This window comes from Vidua macroura, chromosome 7 (genome assembly GCF_024509145.1).
Source record: "Vidua macroura isolate BioBank_ID:100142 chromosome 7, ASM2450914v1, whole genome shotgun sequence".
Classification (NCBI taxonomy): Eukaryota; Metazoa; Chordata; class Aves; order Passeriformes; family Viduidae; genus Vidua; species Vidua macroura.
Genome location: NC_071577.1, coordinates 25,078,633 through 25,099,160, shown reverse-complemented (window position 1 = coordinate 25,099,160; position 20,528 = coordinate 25,078,633). Strand labels below are relative to the sequence as shown.

General features: G+C 59.3%; 2 protein-coding genes across 2 annotated transcripts in view; both read right to left on the bottom strand.

Moving 5' to 3' along the window:
* Positions 1 to 426: 426 nt before the first annotated feature.
* IHH (Indian hedgehog signaling molecule) lies at positions 427 to 11,559 on the bottom strand. The gene is made up of 3 exons (XM_053982336.1): positions 11,257 to 11,559; positions 5,401 to 5,662; positions 427 to 2,349 (listed from the first exon to the last, which is right to left on the bottom strand). The coding sequence occupies exons 1-3, from the start codon at positions 11,557 to 11,559 to the stop codon at positions 1,688 to 1,690; spliced, it is 1,227 nt and encodes a 408-aa protein (XP_053838311.1). The 3' UTR covers positions 427 to 1,687.
* A 5,052-nt stretch (positions 11,560 to 16,611) lies between these two features.
* Positions 16,612 to 20,528, bottom strand: part of NHEJ1 (non-homologous end joining factor 1) — a 43,300-nt gene continuing 39,383 nt past the window's right edge. Inside the window, exons 6-8 of the mRNA XM_053982339.1 lie at positions 17,685 to 17,802; positions 17,336 to 17,439; positions 16,612 to 17,064 (exon numbers count right to left, since the gene is read on the bottom strand). Of these exons, the coding sequence (XP_053838314.1) occupies positions 16,984 to 17,064; positions 17,336 to 17,439; positions 17,685 to 17,802 (303 nt within the window). The 3' untranslated portion in view covers positions 16,612 to 16,983. The remainder of the gene's footprint in view (positions 17,065 to 17,335; positions 17,440 to 17,684; positions 17,803 to 20,528) is intronic.

Genomic DNA, 20,528 nt, shown 5'->3' with positions numbered 1-20,528 from the left:
CCTCTGCGGACGAAGAAGTGAGGAGAGAGATGTTGTCCTTCTGGTGGAGGGCACTGGGGTGACCAAACCTTGCTCCTAGAGAAGCGCATGATGCCCTCTAGCCCTGCCTGCCCTTTAACAATGAGTGCAGTAAGCACCCCCAATCCCTGCCTGCCGTCCCTACACCAGAGTTCCAAGCTCCCGCTGGGGAGACAATGGATTTATTGGGCTGTGTTCCCAACCAGGAGAGGTACATCCACTGAAGAGACAAAAATACACCTGCCATCAGCCACACTCACGCCCCCTCACTTCATCCTGGACAACAATCACCATAAAAGCCGTGCTTTAAAATAATCTTTAAATAATTTCTGCTTTTTGTTAAAAAAAAAAAAATCACCCCCCCCAAACGATTTCCCACCCCCACCCTGCACTTCCATCCCACCCTGCACGCGCCCACACTGCCTCCCATCTATGGTACATACAAAGAGCAGATAAATAAATAAAGACGCGTGATATTACAGGGGGGACATGGGTCACAGCCTCCCTCAGCCCCCTCCCCTCTACTTAGGTGGAGCTAGGGGAGGCTGAGGCTCTAGCTAGGATTTGGAGTGGGGAAACTGTGGCTGCAGCTCTGATGGGACTCTCCCCAGGCCCCTGGAGTGGGTGAGCAGCAACGAATTACCCTGAGGGTTTGGGGTACTGGGGGCTTGGGGAGGTGAGGCCAGCCAGGGTCTGAAGCTTTAGGAGTTTTTTTAGTTTTGGGGTGGGGAAAGGCTTTTGGGCTGAGCCAGTTCAAAGCCAGATGCTGGGAAGGTTTTCTCCTTTGCCTTTTTCTTCAGGCTCCAGCAGGATGGGGTTGCAGTTCTGACTCTCCCCACCCCTGCTCTTACCAGTGTGTCTACGCCTGGCTGGCATTTGCACCCTCCTGCCCATGTCTGCCTCCACAGCCCCTCTTGCCAGCCAGAGTGCCCCACGCTGTCACAGCAGCCCCACAGGATGCCCAGCTGGGTGGCTCTGGTGCTGGCTCTGAGCAGAGCTCGGCATCGCACTCCCCAGTCTATCACTCCAGTGGAACTTGTGTCACAAAGTTGGAGGTCTCATGCCAGAGCTGTGCCAGACCCCCCCACCCCTGCTTGTTTTGGGTGCCCCTGCACCTGGGCTAAGGACAAGGCACAGTCCCAGTACCTGAGCCACCCTCCTTCCAGCTGCCGTGTCCCAGGGATGGACATACCACTGCCTACCTTCCCACCAAGGCTGCCTAGCAAAGGGCCCTGGGCCCCTCTCCCAAAACCTCCCCACTGGGTGCAGACAGGCTGGGAACCTCTGTGGAGCAGCCAGACCTCTCTCCTCTTCCCCCTCCCATTCAGACCTCCATCAGCTAATTCGGCACACGCACACACACATTGCACACACACACACATAGCAGCATGTGGATCTAGCCGGGGGCAACCCCCTGTCCCGGGGGAAAACCCTTCATGCCTCCCTCCTGTCCCCAGGAACAGCAGGCAAGGAGGGGATGGTGAACATGGAGGAGGCACACCGTGAAGCTTCGGTGCCCCCCAGCCAGGAGGTGGCTGTACCCCAAGCAGGCAGGGCTGGAGGCAGCTCCCCATGGATACCCAGCTTGCGGAGGCGGTGCTGGCCCCCAGTGAGTCACCCTGCAGCCACCACCTCCACCAGCTGTGCTGGCTGGGGCTGTGGTGCACCCTCAGCTCTCCACCTGGGATATTCCCAGTGGGTGGAAGCTGTCAGGGGGCAGGAGCAGCCTGCCCAGGCGGTAGAGCAGCCCTGAGTACCAGTGCACACCATCTCCCTGCACCCCTGGCCACCCCACCAGGCTGTGGTAGAGCCGGAGTGGCCAGAAGGCCAGCTGTGCCAGCTGTTGCTCCTGCACCAAAGCAAAGCACGAGGCCACCACGCCGTCCACCACCAGTGTCCCATGGCGTGTCAGCGGGGCATAGGCTCCCACATCTCTCCGGTCCCACACCCGCACCACTTCAGCAGGCTGCAAGCTGCCCCCCCCAGCCACCACCAGCACGAAGTGTCCCGGGTGCACAAGGCTGGCAAAGATGGGACGGAAGTGCGCGGTGGGCGCCGAAGCATTCTCTGCCACAAAGAGCAGGTGGGTGGGCGTCAGGACCAGGCGCCGGGGTGGCTCCTGTGTCTCGATGACGTGGAAGGTGGTGAGAGCACGGGGCTCCTTGTCCAGGAAAGCCAAGAAGTCACTGTAGGTGGGCCTGCCTGCCCCGTCCATTGCCAGCACTCGCTGGCCTGGGCGCAGTGCCCACAGTGGCGTCTGGGCACCGTCCTCCAGCGTTGCCAGTGCCCGCCCAGGAAAGCAGCCCCCCGTCTTCGCAGCGGCTGAGTGCTCTGCGCAGGGAGAGAGAGGACAGGAGGGTTACCCATTAGCCAGACCCTCAGCACCACGTTTCCACTGTGCATAGACACCTTCCCAGTCTGCCCGGCTTTGCCCACCCAGGCATAATCCTGCCCTGGCATCACCAATGTGAGCTTGTCCCCTACACAACCCTGGCCTCCAATGTCTCCTAGGCACCTCATCCCCCAGCCACCGTGTCACTTGAGGTGTCACCTGGGGACTCCAGCATGGTCCCAGGGCATTGAGCCTGCTGTACAGAGCCAGGTCTCAAGACCCAAAATAGGCAGGGGGAGTGGGACACAACCACACACTGAAATGTGCAAAACACTACCAGGGGGCACCTGAAGCTTGAAAAAGCAGAGGCAGGGCCCTGAGACGGTGGCAGGCTGAGGAGCAGAGTGCCTTACCCTGCATACCCCCACAGCATCCCTGTTCCCTGCAGTGCTGGTCCTGGGTACTGGTTGGGAGGATGCTGCGAGGAACAGTGCAGGATGCAGCACCCTTTCCCAGCACTGCAGCGCCCTTCCACCCCATGTGGCAGTCCTGCTCCCTTCTCCCACTGCTCATCTCTGCACCACTGATGCCAGCCAGCTCCTGCTTCTCTGGGTTGTAGGGAGTTGTCACAACCTGTGGCCATCATAGTGCAAAAGCTACCAGCCTCCTGGGTAGGGCTTCCCTAGTGATTGCCACAGGGTAACGGACCCAAACTCTCTGGGCTTGTCTCCTGGGATGGTGGCACAAAGCTCCTACTCCTCCCCAGATGAAGTGTCATCAAGGGCCCGTTCTGGCACTTAGCAGGGGAACCCTGGCTTCCCAAGGAATGGTGGTTAGCTACACCAGCAGCAGTGTTCCCCCAAGTCCCAGCACCTCCCAAGTTAGTGTCTATACGATACCCTCCCACTCTCTGCCAATGGCATCTCACCTCAGGGTCCTGCTCCTAGCTCTGCACAGTTCCATCCTTGAGCTCTAAGCTCTAACCTCTTAGGGCCCTCTCCCAGCTGTCTCATCTAATCCCTGAATGTGCCCACCCAGATGGCACAGCCCCCATCACTCCCCAGGTTTGGGCAGAACCAAATCCCAGCCCCCAAGCCCATGAAGAGAGGCATCCATCTCTGGGACAGAATCCTTTTATTGCTCAGAAGATGTGCAGTGTCTGCCCTGTCCTTGCCCCGGAAGCCAGGTTCCAAATCCTGCACCCTGCATCCCCTGGCAGGCAGCAGAGCAGGAGGGTGAGAGGGGTGCCTGGCAGAAATGGATGGCATAGGTGCTGGGTGTGGAGGGGTAGGTGGGTGCAGGGAAGGACCCGAGGAGACACAATACATACAACAGGCCATGTGGCCATCCATACAAAAATAAAAGCCATTTACTAAGAGGCAGGAGCAGCCCGGCTGCCCTCTGTACACAGTTCTGAGGGGATCAGGATGTGTACCCCACAGCCTCCACCACACACTCTTGGGTTGCCCATGGCCTTGGGGACAAATATGGGGTACCCAGAGCCCTGAGGAACTGCTGCAGAGTGAGGGGAATATGACCAGCCTCTAGAAGCCTTCCAGGGCCTCAGGGCCCCAGTCTGCTGCTTGGGTTATGGCATCCCTCTTCAGCTGGTCCAAGGGGAGCATCCCAGGATTCAAAAGACTCTGTCTTTCTCCAGGGGCACAGCCCCACTCCTCTGGCCAGCCTCATAGCTGTGGGGTCATGGTCCTTGCTTCGGAGCCTGGCCCCACTCCTGCTGCCAGCCCCACAGGGTGCCCCGGGGCACAGGAGTCCTGGTCCTCCGGCCACGTTTTGTCCCTCTTCTTCGGGGGTGCATCACTCCCTCTCTGCGGCGCGGTCGCCCCACTTCCATCGCCGGCCGGCGGTGTGCCCGTCCTGGCATCAGCACGGGGAGTGGGTCAGCGCGGGGGGGCAGGCTGGCGTCTGGGGGTGTCGAGCCGCTGGCTGCGGGCTAGGGCAGTAGGACAGGCACGGTGCGGTGGGAACTGAGCCCGGGGACGAGAGACGCGGGGCAGCACAGGCACACCGGCCCCGGCACTGCCGCGCACGGTGTGTGGCACACGGGTGTGCAGGCACGGGCGTGGGCGTGTGTGTGCGAGGGCTCCGTGTGCAGGCACGACCCTGCTGCACGGGGTGCGTGTGCCAGCAGCCGCCGAGGCTGCCTCCGTGTCCACGCAAGCCCGCGCACAGGCAGAGCCTCCCCAGCCTGTCGCGACATGGGCCGGGCACGGCCCCTCCCGGCGGTGGCCGGTGCCGTGCGCGGGGCGCTGCTGCCCTCTGCAGCCTGCAGCCAGCGCGGCCGCTCCGGCGGGAGCCGCATCCCGGGCACGGCTGCTTCTCCCGGGCTGCGGAGGGGCTTGCAGCCCACGCAATCCCCTCCCGACCACGGGCAGGGCCTGAGAGCAGCTCTCGTCCCGTCCTCCACCCTGTCGCCCCCGCTGCACCGCACAGGAGGAAGCAAACACCACCACCGACGACAGCACCCCTCAAAGCACCACCCGGCTCTGCTCCCCTCTGCAGATGGTGCCGCACAGCCAAGAGCAGCTGATCCCAGGGTACCCTGGCCTGTCCCTGTCTGGATGCCCTGACCCCATCACTGGCTAGGCAGGGATGGACAGATGCTGCTGTGACAGCAGAAGCTCAAAAGCAGCCAGCAGTGGAGTGGGGCAGGGCTGGATGAGGCTGAGCATGAGCACTAAGGGACTGCAAGGGCAGAGGCAGGGGAGACAGGGGCGATGGACATACTGGGGGGTCAGGCTGGGGGAGAAAGGGATGTGGGCTGAGAAAAAGAAGAGGGTAGAGAGGGTGGGTCAAGATGTAGGTCTATGGGAGCCAGATCAGAAATTTGCCCCATTGTACTGGCTGGCCACAGGTGTGTGACTCACTCCCCACCTGACTGTCTGCCCTAGATAGGGAAATCAGAATGCAAAAGCTGGCATCCCCTGCAGGAGCACCCTACCCAGCCAGCCAGGCTGCCCTGGTTCCCCCGGTATGCTGCAAGAGGGGGTCTGGCCCCCAGCTCCGCTCACTGTCCCCCAGCCCAGACTTACCTGACTTGACAGAGCAGTGAATGTGTGCCTTGGACTCGTAGTAGACCCAGTCGAAGCCAGCCTCCACGGCCAGGCGAGCCAGCATGCCATACTTGTTGCGGTCCCTGTCTGAGGTTGTGATGTCCACAGCTCGGCCCTCATAATGTAGTGACTCCTCCGAGTGGTGCCCATCCTCATCCCAGCCCTCCGTCACTCTCAGCTTCACCCCTGGCCACTGATTCATGACAGAGATGGCCAGCGAGTTCAGGCGGTCCTTGCAGCGCTGTAGGGCAGAGGGACAGAGTCAGCAAAAGTTTTTTGGAGGGAGGAATTAGCTGCCTGGTTGGCAGGCTGCATCCACCATGTTTCCATTAATCCTCCCTGGGCCCTCAGGCCCTTGGGGGCTGGTCCAGCAGAGGAAGATCTGAGAACATGAGGTGCCTTTCTACTCCATGCTCTCCAAACTCCCTGCAGAGCCTGATACCCCACTGTTGGGTAGAGGAGAGTGCACCCAACAGGGCACCCTTCTCCTCCCTCTCTCCCCCCATCCCAGGCTCATTTGAGAGCCTGTTGGGCAATGCAGCCTGGGCTGGGCTGAAACACCCTCTCTGCTCACCTGCCCTGTGCTAACTGTACCCCAGCAGTTCCCATCTGACAGGAGGAGGATACAGGAACTTCAATCCTGCTGCTTCCTGGCTGTGAGGAGGTCCCAGGGACCCTAGGGCTGTCTCCGGGCACAAATTAAACAACCTGCCCTGTCCTAAACACAGCTCTGCTTGGTATGGCTCCTCAAGTCCTGTGTAACGAGGACACAGCACTGGGTAGCTCCACAGCATCAGCCAGTCTCTACTCCTGTGGGAAGTGCCAAACCTGTCCAAGAGCTCTGTTCCAAGAGCTGGAACAGAAAGAATGTGGAGTGAATCCCCCTTCACCTCTCCACACCACAAGGGCTGAAAATCCTGGGCCGAGGAACACAGCAGATCTTAAAAGCCCCAGACGTCATGGCCACAGAGGTCACACATGCAAGTGGGTGTCTGTGGCAGTCCACCCCAGCAAGCAGAGGGATGCCAGCTCCAAATGCCTGTTTGACAATCCTCCCAACCTTATCCTTCCCTACCCCACATCCCCCAGCCACAGCTGAAGTTCAGGGAAAGATCAAAACTCTGCGTGATTGACTTGCCATAGTAAAGCCCCAGCTTCTGGCCCCTTGCCCTGCTGCTAAAGGGATGGAGAAGAGATAGAAAAGGTGTAGGAAAAGGAATATGGGATGTTCTACAGAAAACCAGGTGAATTGGACTAGGGTTGTGCAGCCCAGAAAGGCAATTCTGTGAGGTCCTGAAGAATCACAGAATTGAGTGAGTTGGAAAGGAACCCATAGGATCAAACTCCGGGCCCTGCACAGCACACCCTAAGAATCACACCAAGTGAAACTGTATAAAATTTAAGGCATTAAAAAAAAAAAACAAGCTGAGAATTGGGTGATTTTACACTGGCTCCAAAAGCTGAGGTTCACACTTACAGGTACAGCTGGTTCTGAGGCAGCCAACTGCATCAGGAATCCCATTGTCACCACCCAGTGCTTGCTGGGTGGGAGAGCTCTGCCTCCACAGAAGTAAAATACTCCAGTGCTCCTCTCACTGCCATTCCCCAGGAAACAAGGAGTCCATAAAATCAAGGCAGGGGTCATGCATAAAGCCAGTCCTGGGAAGCATTAAATTAAATGACTGGACAACAGCTTAAAAAACAGACACTTCTGAGGACATTTCTGCATGATGCTCCAGTACTGGAGCTCCCTACTGTAGCATGTCATGGGTCTTGAGACAGTTACAGCAAGCATGAGCCAGGGCTTTAAAACCTGATGCTGGCTACATCCCCAGGCTCAGAAATGCCCCAACACTGCTTTCCACAGGGGCCGAAAATGTAGGTCCTCACCCTATCCCCAAGCACCTGATCCCATCCTAGGAAGGTGGGCGCTGCTGCTCTTGAGGAAACCTGCTCTCACTTGGCAGGGTCCAGGCCCTGGGAAGGGCAGTGCCAGGCAGGCCTTTGCCCCACATGAGGTCTGCCGTCATCCCACAGCTCTCTGGGTGTGGGGAGATAAGCCAGGAAGGTGCTGGACAAACAATTTGCTAGATGAGGGGAGGAGGAATAGGGAGGAGAGTGACTTTTGTCCCCGTCCAGCACCACCGTGGTGCCACTTGGCACATGTGACAAGCTGTTCCCAAGGACCCCAGCCCCACCGGGACCCCGCAGTAAGGGAGTTCAGCACCGGAAGTGAGGAGGGAACCCCCGAAGCCCCCCTGCATCCCCCAGCCATCACTCCAGGCATTGCCTTGCCACTACCATGCCAGCACCGCGCCCTGGGCACCCCTCCGGCCCTCACTGCCAGCTGTTCTGTTCTCCAGGGGCACCCTGCGCGCACAAAAACAACGAGACTGTGCAAGCCTTTTCCCCCAGGCAGGGACAGCGTCAGGCAGAGCCCTGGAGCACCCTGTCCCCGGCTCTGCCGGTGCCATCGGTGGCCAGCAGGTGTCAGAGCGCGGGAGGGGACCGGCGGGGACCGGCAGGGAGCAGGTACCGATGGACAAGAACCAGGCAGGCACAGGCAGGTCGGGGAGGAAGCAGGTACTAACGAGTGGAGATCTGGTGAGCAGGGCAGCAGCGGACGAGGAACAACCATGGATCGGCAGGGAAGAAGCAACTATGAGGAGGAAACAGGCAGGGATGAGCAAAAATAAATAGGGAGCAAGCAGTGATAGGCAAGGCTGAGCAGGTGGGGATGTGCAGGGAGCAGGCACAGGAGGCAGAGAGAAGACAACAAAAGACAGGGATGGACAGCGATGGATAAGGAGCAGGCAGCAATGCTCAGGGAGCACACACGAGCTGCGGGAAGTAGGTAGGGATAGACAGTGCCTGCCCGGGGGCTCTGCTGCCTGTATCAACAGGTAGGCAGGGACCAGATAATTCATAAACATGGGCTGTCCACGGGATCTGTGTTTGATGATGACTGCAGGGAGGGCACAGCTTGTCCCTGCAGTGGTTCAGATGACCAGGCACCCCCAGCTCACATGCAGAATGGAGCCCCGAATGACCACAAAAAGCTGGTGGTTCTGCTGTCCCATGCACCTCATGGTGAAGATCAATGTTAGGCTGGGCTGAGCAAAGAAGTTCTACCCACCTTCTGCCCAACCTTTGCATCTCCCTTTTTGTGTCCGTACCGAGGACAGAACCATGTCCTGTGGAGCAATCCAAACCACTTTAGGAAAGGCAGCAGGACAGAGCTCCAAGATAGGGCACAGTCAGCAGGGACCCCAGGGTCATCTCAGGGGAAGTATGAAAGACACTCAGGTGTGATCACAGTCTCAGCAGAGGTGTCGTGAATGGACACAGCTACTCCCATGTCCAGAGCCTGGCCAGGAGAAGAGGGGTCTTACTAGCATCTCCTCCTGAAGGGCAGTTTCCCCCAAAGGAAGCCAAAAGTCCTGCCCCAAGGTCTTCATGAGAGATTCCTCACCACTATAAGGATGGTCTCTGTGTCAGTTGGACAAGCAGTGGCTGCAAGGGATGATGGTTGGGGTAGGGAGAGGCTGGGTTTGGGACTCCATGGGGGCAGGGGACCCATGGCATTCCTGGGCCAGGCTGCTGGGGAGAGGTGAGGCGGGTTCTGCCTCCAGCCTTATCTCAGCACCTCCGAGTGGGACCAGTGAGAGCAAACACACTGGAATTCTTGAGGAAGATGAAACGATAAAGGAAAGGCGGGCAGAGAGCAGCACTACCCACTCCTCTAAGCAGGCAACATCTTCCGGCTGCCTGGGACACCCAGACCCTTGGACTTGGGGAAAGAAAACAGGTTTGAAGTGAGTCAACAGCAGTAAAAGCCAGTGCTCTGGGGGAAGGGACAAGGAGTTGGGTCAATGGCCTTTCCCAACCCATAGCAACACAGGACATGGTGCCAGAGCTAGAGTGCCCATATCTGGGGGATCTCCCCAAGCCAGGGGCCACAGGACAATCCCAGAGGGCTGTGGGATGGCAGCAAGCTACCAGAAATCATGCCACCTCCATAGCAAAAGGAACAATTCCTTGCAGAGCTGCCCAAGGCACAGTGGTACCCATCTGTGCATGGATATGTGGTGGCCAGGGACCCTGCTGGAGTAAGAGACCTCATTTTTGCAACCCAAGAAGACCAGGATGTTTCTAGGTACTCAGCCAACAAGGCAGTGGTACAGCGTGAAATGTTAGGCTGGCACAAGGGACATGGAGATCTCTCTCTCCCAGGTGTGCTGAGGGGCACTGGCTGGGTTACAGAAGGTGGAGAGAGCACTCTCAGAAAACACAGCATGAAGCATTCTTCTGCCTCCAGTGATGTCATCCACTTCCCCGATGTATGGACCAGAGGAGCTCACTGCTTCCTCAAATATCTCTGAAGCTGTTCCCCAGAGGAGGCAGGTTACAGCCCAGTCCCAGGGCTCCAGTCACCAGCAACCACAACTTGTGCAACTCCTCAAGCTTGCTGCCTTGTAGGGGATCCTGGTCCCTCTGCTACAGTCCCCAGCCTGAAAACCAACCTGGACTATGGTCCCTGCCCTAAGGGACCTGCTCTCAGGGCACACAGGGTTGCAGAGCTGTCAAGCCAGCACCCAAGAAGCTTCTCCTCCCAATATTATGAATACCTTGGTCAGACACTATGGCCAGGGCCTTGCTCAGTGCCCACCATCACAGTCACTCATATTCACCCACCTGCCAGCCCCTGACCGGGGGGTGCAGTGGGCAGAAGGGCAGCCCAGCTCCCCTCTGCTTCCCCCAGGAGCTCGTTCAGGCTGTAACCCTTCTGAGGCTGGTAGCCAGGTTTCTTAGCAAGGCCGTGCGGCTCCTTATCTGCATTCCTGAAACCCTCAGGCATTCTCCTGGCAATATTAAAACACAGAGTAACCTTCGTCCAGCATCACCCCCCCTCCTCTGCTGTCGTCTGTGTCGTCCACCCCCCCATCCTTCCTGCCGGCCCGGGGTACTTGTGAGCTGACTGCAACAAGGCATTTGCAGTAACAGGTTGTTCCCAGCACTGAGCATAGCAAGCAGTTCCCACTGAGCACCCTGCACCATCCCACACGAGACATGCAGGAAGAGGGGGCACTGAAGGTTTCAGTGTCAGAGTGGGGCCAAGGTCAGTCAGCAAGAGCACTCCTGGACACAGCAGCACACCAGGCTCTGGTCTGTCCCTCGGATCCAACAGGCAGGCTGCCTGCTCTGCCAGTGGGTAGGCAGAGGAGAGGGGCAAGGGCAGGATGGCTGCATGGCCCAGGGCGCTGCTTGACCAGGGAACAGTGAAGTACAGCCCTGCTGGATCGAGGGGATGTGGGAGGATGGTGCCGGATCGGGGGCAGTGTGGCACAGCTCAGGGGCACCAGGGCCGGCTGCTGCCAGCTTGGAGTGCAGGATTATGCCAGCCTTGGAACCAGTGGGACTAGAGTTGAGGGGCAGCAACGTAGAGTGCTGCCAGCTCGGGATTCACAAGGGCGTTCCTCGGGGTGCAGCCAGACACGGGTGCCACAGGCTCTGAGGAGCAGCGGGGCAGAGTGCTGCCATCTCGGGGGACAAGGTGCTGCCGGTTCCGGGAGCAGGGTGCTGCCGTCCCAAGGCGCAGCGTGCTGTCCGTCGCGCACAGCGCAGCCGAAGGGACAGAGCGCCCGACGAAGGGAGATGCACTCGCTGCACGCCGGCAGCCCGGACCCGGCACCGGGATGCCAGGGGCAGGACGGGGAAGCCGCAGCGCGGGGCCCACACGGTCCCCAGAGAGTGGATAGCAGGCCGCTCTGAGGCAGCCCCCGTGCCCGCAGATGCCCGGAGCGGGGGTAGAACCGGGCGGCAGCGGTGCCGTACCTGGGTCATGAGCCGGTCGGCGCCAGTGTTCTCCTCGTCCTTGAAGATGATGTCGGGGTTGTAGTTGGGCGTGAGCTCCTTGAAGCGCTCCGAGTTACGCGCGATCTTGCCCTCGTAGCGGCCACTAGCCCCCAGCGTCTTCTCGGGGACGTTGGGGCTGAACTGCTTGTAGGCGAGCGGGATGAGCTTGCGGGGCGGGCGGCGGCGGCTGCCCACCACCCTGCCCGGCCCGCAGCTGCGCACGGCCGGCGCCAGCAGCAGCGCGCACCCGCTCAGCAGCAGCAGCAGCCGCGCCGGCTTCATGGCGCGCCCGGCGGCCCCGGGGCTGCCCGGGGCACCGGTGGCTCCGGGGTCCCCACTAGGCTCGGCCGCCGCTCCCGCCGCCCGGCCCGGGGCTCCCCATGCGGCGCGCAGCCGGCGGGCAGGTGCCGGTGCCGGCGGCGGCGGCGGGGCGCGGCGGCTGCCCGGCGCGGGTGCGCTCCGGCTGCCCGGTGCGGCGAGCTGGCGTCGGCCCGCTCTGAGCTGCTGTGGCCCGGCGGCGGCAATAAATAGCGAAGGGCCGTTTGTTTTGGCAGGCGAGCGGCCGCTTGCGGGGCGCGGGGCGCGGGGCTCGGCGCTGCCGGAGCCCTCCGCGGTTTGCGCCTCGGCGGTCAGCGCGGCAAGGCTGGAGCCGGAGCCGGAGCCGCCGCTGCCTCGGCTCCCTGGGCAGGAGTGAGAGGGGAAATTGAAGAGATCCGGGACCGGGAACCGCCAGGACCGCACCCTGCCCGTGTCCCAGCCTCCCAGCGCCCTCCCTCTCTCGCCTCCTCCCCGTGGAACCTGCCCCGGGCCGCCCGCAGCCTCCTCCCCCCTGCCGAGCCCCGCAGCCCACCCCACCGGGGGTGCCCGCCGCCACCTGCCCCCCGGGGCAGCCCCGCCGCCGCCCCAAGGTGCGCCCGGTCCTCCGCACACCCTTCGCCCCCCTTCTCGGGGCGTCCTGAGAGGGCTCCCTCGCGGCGGAGTGGGCGCGGGGTGGCACCCCCGGGGCTCAGGCCCCCGCCGCGCCGCCTGCTCGCCAGGGGCCCGGGCCTGCGGGCGGGGATCAAACAGAGCAGGGAGGCAGCTGGTTGAAATTTAACCACAATATTCTCGCTCCCCATTGTTTCCAGGGAGGCCCGATATTTCCACAACAGGATTATGGCATCTGATTAACTCGCTGAGACAACAATGAGGGGCTGGGATGGGCTTCCCCTTCTAGCTGCCAAAAGGGGAAAGTAAATATAACACCCTGATTTCAGGAGCGAGGGTTTGAAGGGCCCCCCCCCCCCCCCCCCGGTTTCTCCCCCAGCTCTGTGCCGGGGAGGGGTCCGGCACGGGTCTACTTGAACACCCTCTGGTTCCCTAGGATCTTCCCAGGTGAGGCAGTGCCTTGGGATGCCCCCCCCACACACACAAACTCTCCCAGGGATGTTCCCTCGCCAGCTCTTCTGTGAGCACAGGGCACAGGTCACTCACAGGGATACACCGTGGCCAGGCTGGAATAGCCCAGCCAGACACCCAGCTCTGGCTGCAGGGCTTTGCTGCTCTCAGCAGGACCAAGCAACCTGGGCAAGAGGGATGCAGGCTGGGGAGCTAGCATCACCCACCGACTTGGGATGCTGCTATCTAATGCCCCCAGCAGACCATTTCCTTTGCAGGAGCTGCAAGCAATATGCAGCTGGCCAGAGGTGCCTCCATCAGGTTTTCATACTCAGTAGCCATAGTCCATCAGGTTTTTGTACTGGTTTTCATACTGCATACCCAAAAGCAGGGCCCAGGGCCTCTGTGAATACCTGCCACTGGACAGGATGGTGAGATACAGCTGTCCCACTGTTCCTGCACTTGATGGAGCGAGGGTGTCTAGCCAGCAGCCCCAGGCCACCCCACTTCTACACTTCTTTGGCTGATCCTTCCAGTGGAGCATCCTAAGGACATCAGCAGAGAAAGCAGAGGGGACATACCACAGCGCCATTTTCTACCCCTGCCCTTGGCTTCTCAGGGATGCAGAAGGGATACAACTCACTGTGCACCACTAGCACAGGAAAATTAGACCCTATGGACCCTGGACTAGATTCACAGGATCCTCCAGGGTGGTTTGTACTCCCAACAAAACGAGCCTAGCTTCCTGCTTTGCACATCACATGACTGTGAAGCAGGATGATCTGGGATAGCACTGCATCTGGAAGCTGCAGCACTTCCCCAGGGAGAAGTTCCCTATGAATGCCAGTGTCACAAACCCAGACCTACAAATAACCTCTGCAGCCTGCCAGCATGCAGTGTGCATGTCAGAAGCTGCTATCCCCCTCCCAGCAGCTCCAGGCTCACAGTAAGCAGCCTAGCCCTGCCCTTGCTGGTGACAGTATTCATGTCCCATGGAGGCCCAGGTTGGAAGACAAGAGTTGGGTTGCTGGTGACAGCAACTCCTGCCCATGAAGGGGCCGTGGCATTGTGCATTGGTTCTGGCCACAGCAAGCAGTGGCAGTGCCCTTTGGTGGGTGCAGAGTCCATCACCTCTCCATGCAGCATTCCCAGCGTCAGCCAGTTCTCCTGCCAGGCAAAGCCTTTCAGGCATATAGGGCCGACTGGGACAGGGACACCAGGCACAACAGGGTAGCCAAGGTGGGTGTACGGGGAGGCAGCTGGAGGCTGAGACAGGGTTGGGATAGCCAGTGTTTAAGAGGGAAAATTTGCCTGGGGAGGGAGACTCTGCTTGAGCAACTGATGGGAAGGGACCCTTGCTGCTACGGTGGGAGAGATGCAATGTCTGCAATGTCTGTTCACATGGCATTTCCCTCAACACTCGGCCACTCTCAGGCACTTCTGGCCTGGACGCCAGGATGCACTGCTCCTGCCTGCATTCCGATAGGGCACCAGTACCTCTCTCCTCTGCCCTTGGGCTCTCCCCACCACGGCATCCTGCTGTCCCTGCCCCGAGCAGCAGTGCAGCATCCCGCACACCCCTTGCTGGGCTCCCAGGGCTGCCCGGAGCTGGGCGCTGCGCAGGGTGAACGGGCGGCGGAGCCTAGCCAGGCAGTCTAGGTGGTGCTATTTCTCTATTTTTGCACTGGACGGGTTTGGGACTTTCCTTACCCTATTCGCTGCCTTGGTCGTCTTCTTCTCTCTCTCTCTCTCTCTCTCTCTCTCCCTCTCTCTCTCTTTTTTTTTTTTTTTTTTTCTTTTCCTTTTCTAAAAATACTTGACAGCGATTGAAAGGTCCCTTTAATCGAGGCCACAGAGCCCTTATTAAGGGCACGGGTCGGGGTGCTGGGCCGTGCCCAGCATAACGGCTTCATTAAACCCTGCGAAAACTAATATTTATGGAATCAAATTTATGGAGGCCGAGGCCGAACTTGTGGCCTTTAATGTGTGTCGGGAGCTCAAATCCAGCTGGCTCCAGGGAGGAGGGGGTGGGGACAGTGAAGGAGACCCTAGCAGGACAGCATGGGACAATGTGTAGTGACATTCCCCAGAGCTGGCGACAACCTGGGCCAGGGAGGAACCAGTGGCCCCATGCAGGAGGCCTGAGGGCCAGGGTCCCTGCGGTTCCCTGGGGGACATTGGCAAAGTTCTTTTTCCTACTGTTTTCACTCTCCTGCTTTTATTTACCTCCCGTCCTTGTTCCTGCATTCCCACCTCCCCTTGCCTTTGGGAGAGAGGTGAATGGAACAGGATCTGTCCCTGAAGCAGATCCTTAGGGCTGCTGGACACTCCACAGAGACTTTGCAGAAGGGCTCATGAGCAACATCTCTGCAGCATCCCTGACAGTGAGCTGAGTACCCCAGGGAGAAGCAGAGACACAGTAATTCACAGGAATGACCCAGAGATGCAGGTGCTGGTTTGCACCACCCACTCCTCCCCTCCAGAGTCCACCAGCCACTGGCACAGCCAGGCTGGGATTGTTTCAGCCCTGCCTCTCCCTGTGATGTCTCCTCAGACCCAAAGGGGATAGACAAGCCAGATGCTCTCACTGGGGTGATGAGCACTCCTCCTGAACATGCTGGCAGGCATGAGGGAACAGCACAAACCCCAGAGCCAGCATGGAGCTGAGGGACAAGGCTTGCTACAGAGCAGCTCCTGCACCAGAGATGGAGTCCATGTGGATGGAGCAGGTGTTGCACCATCCTGGGGACAACCTGGAGACAACATGGGGGCAGAAGATACAGGAAACTGTTAAACTGCTAAGCTCCTGCTGCATTGGTCCTACCCTTCAGCTAGTAGCAGGACCCTCCCTGGGGGCAAGTGCCCAGCAGGCAGACTCAAAGCTGCCAAGTTAAGATGTTTGCAGATGGGAAAATGCAGGATACGTACGCTACGGCAGTCAGCACAAGCTCCCCATCCCACAGCTTTCCCTTCCCACCACCCACCCTGCCCTGCACGCTGCTCCCTCAGAAAGGAAATATAAAAAGCAACTGGTTGCACTCGCCCTGGGACTGGTCAGCTGTGGCCCAGCAAAGGCCCTTTCATTCCCCTTCACAGACACGCGGACTGCTCCGGATGTTTTTGTTTCCCCCTTCTTGCCCAGGAGAACAGGCAGCATGACTGCAGCTGGTCCAGCCCAAGGGACCGGGGCAGCTGGGGGCATGGGTCCCTGTCCCAGGAGAGCAGCACCACTGGCTGCAGCCTGCCTGCTGCCTGGCTCTCTGCCTGCTGTTTTCAGACCAGGCTTGGGCACAGGAATAGGGTCCCAGTCCTGAAGGAAGCATGTGGACCCAGGGGCTGGAAGATGAGAGCAGGAGTGGATGGATGGATGGATGGATGGATGGATGGATGGATGGATGGATGGATGGATGGAGTGTGAAGGGATGGATGTGGTGTTTTGTGTCCAGGGAGCATCTGTAACCTGCTCCAGGGCTGCTCCCAGGCCTGGCAGCATTCAGTGTGTTAATGTTTTGGCTGTCTCCTGCTCCTTGGAGGCTAAAGCATGGATCAACCCATATCACCTGCCCAGTAACTATGGTGGAGGTGCCTGCAAATGTAGGGTGTACTCAGCCTATCCAGGGCTTTTGCCAGCCTGCTTCTGCATACACCAGCACACAGGGTGCGTATCCTGGTTTGGGACAAGAACATGGGCTCCAGCCCCCTCAGCATGCTGTGTCCCCATGATCTGGGCATGCTCTGGTGCACACCCCAAAACACATACTGCTGCTCAGGGTGAGGCACAGCATGGCTGGGAGCTGGGTGCTGTGCCACAACAATGAGCTGCTGTCACCTCACTGTCCAGAGTCACTGCAAGCCCCTGGGACATCAGGACTGGCCTGAGGGGGACCCAGCAGCACCAAAGGTTACATCCTTTCCTAGACACTACAGGCCTGGTGGGACAGAGCAGGAGAGGCAATCTCACCCAGACACAGCCCTTTATTGAAAACCCACTCAAGAGCAGCCAAACCCCACAGCTCTGCCAGAGGCCCAGCTGTCCCACACCCACTGGCAACATCCCTCCCACTTCTCTCAGGTCCAGCAGTGGTTCTGCCATGAGAGGAAGCCTGGGTAAACTCTGCACCAGGGAAGAGTTAGAAAAGTTGTTTCCTGAAATACTGTTGAAGAAAGGAGCTCCATCTCCCCAACTGGAGACATCTTGGGAGGGGACCATGACCTGGGCAGGGTCCACGAGGAGATGCAGAGAAGAGGCAGACAGTGCATGGGTTCTCTGCACTGCCTCTCTTGGATGCTGGGGGAAGCAGAGACCTCAGTAGGGTTGGCAGCAATCTTTCAGCTAAAGAGCCCTTTTGCTTTCTTTGGCTTGGCCTTGGCTGCAGGCAGCCGGGGCTTCTGAGCAGGGGAGGAGGCTGGCTGGAAACAAAGAGGAGGCAGTGTCAGTTCCACCTTGGAGAGTCATGCAGGCTGTGTGCAAGTGTGCAAGCAGTGACATTCCTGTCATCTGCGTTGTAGGAGTGCAATTACACACTCCCCAGTAAGGATGCATGGGGTAGAATGGGCTAGGAACCAAGCTGAGACTCTTAGCCCATCCTGGATGGGCACAGTGCTTGGATGAGATGAGGGAAAGGAGATGCGGGCCCCATCCTGCCTTTGGTACAGAAAGACTTTCTAGAGCTGCACTCACCGAGGTTCTCTCGCTGGAAGATGTCGTTTCATCCTCCTGGGATGCAGCAGGTGAAGGAGGGTGCTTTATGGTTTCTGCAGTGGGTGCTGTATCCACATCATCCTCTGGTACCAGAAAAAGATGCAATTTGGGATTGAGATAAGGGAGCATGGGGCATTACCCAAGGCCACTCCAGGAATTATGCTTAGATTGGGAGCCTAGCCCATGGTGGGAAAGCAAAGGCGGAGACTGTTGCATGGGATGAGCTGCACCCAGGGCCACACTTCCCTTACACCAGGATATGGGGCTCAGCAGTAGAGGGGACAGCTGCATCACATGCTCCCCACGCCACAGCCAAGGAGCTCCTCACCGGAGCAATGCCGTTTCCGAGCCTGCTTGACCTCCTGCTGTGTCACCGCAGTGTAGAGCTGCTGCAGAGCAGAGGCAAATGCCTGCCCTTCTCCTGCACTGCAGATCCGGGGCAGGGTCTGTGGGAGAAAGCAGAGGCACCATCACCCTGCCAGGAAATCACCTGCCAGGTCACCCTGCCACAGTGCTGCTGTGGGGCAGAGAAGAGGCTGTGCCCCTCTCTGCCTGTCAGGCTACATCTGTTTCACCCCAGGACTGCAGCAGGGTTTGTGGGAACAGGCAGCTCTGGCACTGGGTGGGATGTGGCTGCTCCCAGCTGTGCGTGCACACACACACACACACACACAGAGACACAGACACAGACACTCACACTCACAGACAGACATACAGACACACAGACACGTGCACACCCCCACACACCTGCTCTGGACAGTGGGTTGCCTTCCCATTGAGAGGCAGACTGCAGAGGCTTTTGGGTCATTCATGAAATGCTGGAGATAAGATCGCTCTGGAAGGGCTGTGGCTTCCCTTCCTGGAGCAGCATGGGCTGCAGCTTGCAAATACGGACAGTGAGCCTTGGGCAGGGACATGACCTAATAAGAGATAGGAACAGGTAGTCCCTGCCTGCCACCACAGCCTCCAGCACAAGGCATCTCTGGTGGCCCCACAGAAAGTGAAAATGATGTGACAGTGAGAGGAGGGATGCCCAGGTTTGCTTCCAGTCTGCCAGAACAGGTCCTGCCTTCCTGCATGCACTTTTATTCCCTCCAGACTTGACACGGGAAGCCCCCCCCCCCCCGCTCCTGCCTGCATCCCTTGCCAGTGGGATGCCACCTTTCCTGCTGGGCCATGCTGATGCACATGAGAGATCTTGGCAGGCTGGGGAAGTGCCACACTCCACTGGGAACATAACGTAGCTCAGAGTGCCCAAATAAACATGCACAGGGAAAGGGAAATGGGTATGTGCCCTGGAGGGGGTGCTGCGGGGGGTGTGTGGGGCACAGCGTGGGCCTACAAGTGCAGGTGAGTGTGCCATGATGACGTGCATAGGGACTGTGTGTGCAGCAGTGTGCACATGAGCGTGGCTGTGGGTGCACGCATGACTGATAGTGTGGCTCTGTAGCTGTGTGGCTCTGTGTGTGTGTGTGTGTGTGTGTGTGTGTCTCTGTGTGTGTGTGTGTGTCTCTGTGTGTGTGTGTGTGTCTCTGTGTGTGTGTGTGTGTCAAAGGTCTGAGCACACTAATCTCTGCCCTGCTCCACACCCAGACAGCAGGAGAACAAAGTGTAACAGATAAGGTAGGATCCTCTCTGGGCCAGGAAAGTGGGGAGGAGATGGGGACGCTCAGACCCACTCAAGGCCAGAGTCCAAAGCCTGACCCCAGCTTCCCAGTGGCAGAATAGGTAGGCTGAGCCCTCCTCACTGCTCCCTGCCAGACAGGGTGGCAGGATAGGGCTGATGCCAAGATGGGTTGGCTGGTGCCCGGACAGACACTTTCCATGCAGGTCTCATCTCTTCTGCTGGAGTCACAGGCATGAAAGGCCCTTTGGCAGTAGGAAATGCATGGCACTGGCATCTGCTTTTTACCAGCTGCTATACGGGTCACCTCCTCTGTCCCTGCCCACTGCCACCGGAGGGAGCAATGCTCTGCTGCCAGCATCCCACCAGCATCCCTGGGACTGCTTGGTACTGGGCAAGCACACCTCTCAGTGCCTCACTGCCCAGACTCCACGTCGTTAGCTGTGCTGGCTCATCACAAGGTTCCAGAGAGGAGGAGGGATGCTGAGCACCTCAGGCACCCCAAGGATTCTCTTGCCCTGCATGTCTCACCCCAGAGCCAGGGCTGCACCCAAGGTTGCAAAAGCAGTATCCAAGGCTGCGAAGGTGACTGCACTTCAAAGGCAGAAGAGGGCCTGGTCACGGGTGGCCAACACAGCCCAGATCAAAGGCATAAGCTGGAGTCATAATTCAGAGAAAAGCAAACAGCAGCTCCCAGGAAAGTCAGGAATGGCAGTGAAGTGAGCAAAGTGTACTAGATAGCACTGTGTGGGTCAGTGCCCCAGGAGGGCAGGAGAGTCCCCTGCAGAGTCAGCCAGCTCGGTGTGCCACTGCTAGGGTGCTCATCCCCTCTCCCTGCCACCAGCGGGTCTGGGGAATGCCAGGGTAATGGGGCAGGCTGGGCATCCAGGTGCAGGGTGCTGCCCAATCCCCTCTGCTTCAACCCATTCAGGATGGCACCTGAGATGTGCCCTGAGCCCCAGGGCTGCTCAGGCTGCTCCGCTTCACAGCATTCAAGCAAGGATCTGGGCAGGGCAGCTGCTCACTCAGTGCTCCAGCTGCCCAGAGCCAGCACAGCGTCCCCATGATATCCCTGGGGATGGGTCAAACTGTCCTTGCAGCCACCCAGTGTCCCCAAGAGCAGCACACACAGCCGCAGTGATGTGGCAGCTTGGGGAGGCACTGGAAGCAGAGTGCCAAGCGCCACCAGGGGGATTGGGCATCCGGGGTGGCACAGGGATCTGCAGGTGCAGGGCACCTGCTGCCCACGCCTGCGGGAAGGGCTCAGCTCCAGCAAGCCCAGGGTGGAATTTGGGAGTCAGCAGCCACTTCCTGCCGCTGCCCTTCCCGGCGGCTGGAGCCCGCGGGCTCAGGGCCATGGGGTGGCCGGAGCTGGCCGCGGCGGGACTAGGAGGCTGTGCTTCACAGCCCCGGAGGGAAATGGGTTATAACCAGAGCTGGAAGCGTTTCCCTGCAAAGCTATGACTCAGCAGGGAGCAGAGCATGCTGTGCCAGCCACCGGCCGCCTGATGGCCCCGAAGGCTGAGAGGGACAACGAAGTGTCCCCTA

What these genes read in the sequence shown, in the direction of transcription:
- IHH (XM_053982336.1), bottom strand. Translation starts at nt 11,559, where the DNA reads ATGAAGCCGGCGCGGCTGCTGCTGCTGCTGAGCGGGTGCGCGCTGCTG. An exon ending in CCGACCGGCTCATGACCCAG is followed by an intron (nt 5,663 to 11,256) that starts GTACGGCACCGC and finishes TCTGCCCTACAG; the next exon opens with CGCTGCAAGGACCGCCTGAA. An exon ending in TCACTGCTCTGTCAAGTCAG is followed by an intron (nt 2,350 to 5,400) that starts GTAAGTCTGGGC and finishes CTCCCTGCGCAG; the next exon opens with AGCACTCAGCCGCTGCGAAG.